This window comes from Olea europaea, unplaced genomic scaffold (genome assembly GCF_002742605.1).
Source record: "Olea europaea var. sylvestris unplaced genomic scaffold, O_europaea_v1 scaffold213, whole genome shotgun sequence".
NCBI lineage: Eukaryota > Viridiplantae > Streptophyta > Magnoliopsida > Lamiales > Oleaceae > Olea > Olea europaea.
Genome location: NW_019239264.1, coordinates 233985 through 236189, shown reverse-complemented (window position 1 = coordinate 236189; position 2205 = coordinate 233985). Strand labels below are relative to the sequence as shown.

At 35.4% G+C, this 2205-nt stretch overlaps 1 protein-coding gene across 1 annotated transcript; it reads left to right on the top strand.

Moving 5' to 3' along the window:
- Positions 1–398: 398 nt before the first annotated feature.
- LOC111380354 lies at positions 399–1796 on the top strand. The gene is made up of 3 exons (XM_023003890.1): positions 399–499; positions 1068–1293; positions 1428–1796. Exons 1-3 carry the CDS (start codon positions 399–401, stop codon positions 1794–1796), a joined length of 696 nt encoding a protein of 231 aa, XP_022859658.1.
- Positions 1797–2205: the final 409 nt, after the last annotated feature.

Here is a 2205-nt window from a genome sequence, read left to right as displayed (position 1 = left end):
AACTTTTCATAGGAGTGTTTGGTTGCCTTCACCACCTTGAAAGAAAATTGATCACAACCCCTATATTAGCTGCACTTGACTAGATTTTGCCATTTGAATTGATATTCGACACATGTGATTACATGATTGGAGCAATTTTGGGACAGTGAAAGAATAAAGTGTTATATGTATTGACTATGCCAATTGAAGCTCGGTTGAACTACACGACTACGGAAAATGAGCTTTTGACAGTGGTGTTCATCTTTGATAAATTTAGACCTTACTTGATTGGGTCAAACGTGATAGTATATATAGATCATTCAGTACTCAAGTATTTGCTCAATAAGAAGGATGCAAAGCCAAGACTCATTAGATGGTTACTTCTACTATAGGAATTCGACTTGAAAATCAAGGATAAAATGAGAAGTGAAAATTTAATAGCAGACCATTTATCTCATTTGGAACAACAAGACAAAGATCCTACATATGAGATACTTTTTGAGATTAAGTCAGCACCTTGGTATGCATATTATGTCAATTATTTGGTTAGTTCTGTTATTCAATCGAAGTATTCCAGTTAGCAGAATAAGAAATTTTTAAGTGATCTGAAACATTACTTTTGGGATGATATGTTTCACTATAGACGAGGTCTTGATCAAATCATTAGTCGTTGTGTACTAGGAGAAGAACAAAAATAATTATTGGAGCATTGTCACTCTTCTCTGTATGAAGGTTACTTCGCATCAACCAAAACAATAGCTAAAGTCTTATAATTAGGTTTTTATTGGCCAATTCTTTTTAAGAATGTTTATGACTTAGTCAAGAAGTGTGATAAATATCAGAGGATGGGATACATCTCTGGAAAGAATAAAATGCCTCTGAATGGCATTTTAGAAGTAGAAATTTTCGATGTTAGAAATTTTCGATGTGTGGGGTGTTAACTTCATGAGACCATTCCTTTCTTCCTATGGTCAACAATATATCTTGGTAGCTGTAGATCATGTGTCTAAATGGGTTGAAGCTGTGGCATTACCAACCAATTATGGGCTGGTTGTGACTCAGTTTCTTAAATAGAATTTCTTTTCTAGGTATGGTACTCCACGGGCAATCAGTGATGGGGGGAAAAACTTTTGTACCCACTTATTCTTAGCTTTATTGGCAAAATACAGAGTCAAATATCGGGTTGCAACACCTTATCATCCACAAACTAGTGGGCAAGTTGAGATCTCCAACAGGGAGTTAAAGAAAATCCTAAAAGCTACAATTAATGCATTGCGTACAGATTGGTCAAAGAAGTTAGGTGATGCACTTTGGGTACTGCACTACATTCAAAACACCTATCGAGATGTCTCCTTTATCAATTAGTGTTAAGAAAAGCATGTCACTTACCAGTTGAATTGTGGCACATGACATATTGGGCAACTCACATGTAAAATTTTGATATGAAGGCAGTTGGGAAAAAAAGAATCATTCAACTAAATAAGCTTGATGAGTTTAGATTAGGGGCATATGAAATTGCAAAGTTATACAAAGAGAAAACTGAAAGATATCATGATAGACACATTAAAGAAAAAGAGTTCGAGGTTGAGCAACACGTTCTCATCTTCAATTTTCTTCTTCAACTTTTTCCAGGCAAGTTAAGATCAAGGTGGTTAGGTTCATTCACAGTGGTAGCTGTCCATCCATATGACACTATTGAGGTTGTATCTCAAGATGACCAACGAAGATTTAAGGACAATGGACAGAGGTTGAAAGCTTATTGGAGAGGTGATTACTTCAGTGAGAAGACAATTCTGCCACTTGAGGATCCAAAATAGCCTAAACAACAAAGTCAAGCTAAAGACCATGAACGCTTTGGGAGGTAACCCAATCTTTTTCCCTTTTATTTATTTAGTTTTTATGCATTAGTTAGGATCATTCACGTTTTTGTGTGTTTAAATTAGTTTAGACGTTTAATTATGTGTGTAGTTCATACATGTTCACATATTGCTTACATTAAGTTTAGAGGTTCAATAAAGTAAATAGGTGATTTTCTGTGAATCATTGGTCAGAATAAAGTTTTATGCAACCCCATCACATTTGATCCCTTTTGAACAAGTTTTGCATGAAATTTGAGGGTAGAGGCATCGAAAGTTTTTTATTTTATATTAAAAAACTAGTCGACGCGTGTGGTCTCGCATACCCAGAACGAAATAGGGGCTAAAAGGCTTTAGCCATGCACACTAC

Coding starts and splice junctions, on each gene's coding strand:
- LOC111380354 (XM_023003890.1), top strand. CDS start 399: ATGAGAAGTGAAAATTTAATAGCAGACCATTTATCTCATTTGGAACAA. Junction 500..1,067: donor GAGATTAAGTCAGCACCTTG/GTATGCATATTA, acceptor TTTCTTTTCTAG/GTATGGTACTCCACGGGCAA. Junction 1,294..1,427: donor AGTTAGGTGATGCACTTTGG/GTACTGCACTAC, acceptor TTTGATATGAAG/GCAGTTGGGAAAAAAAGAAT.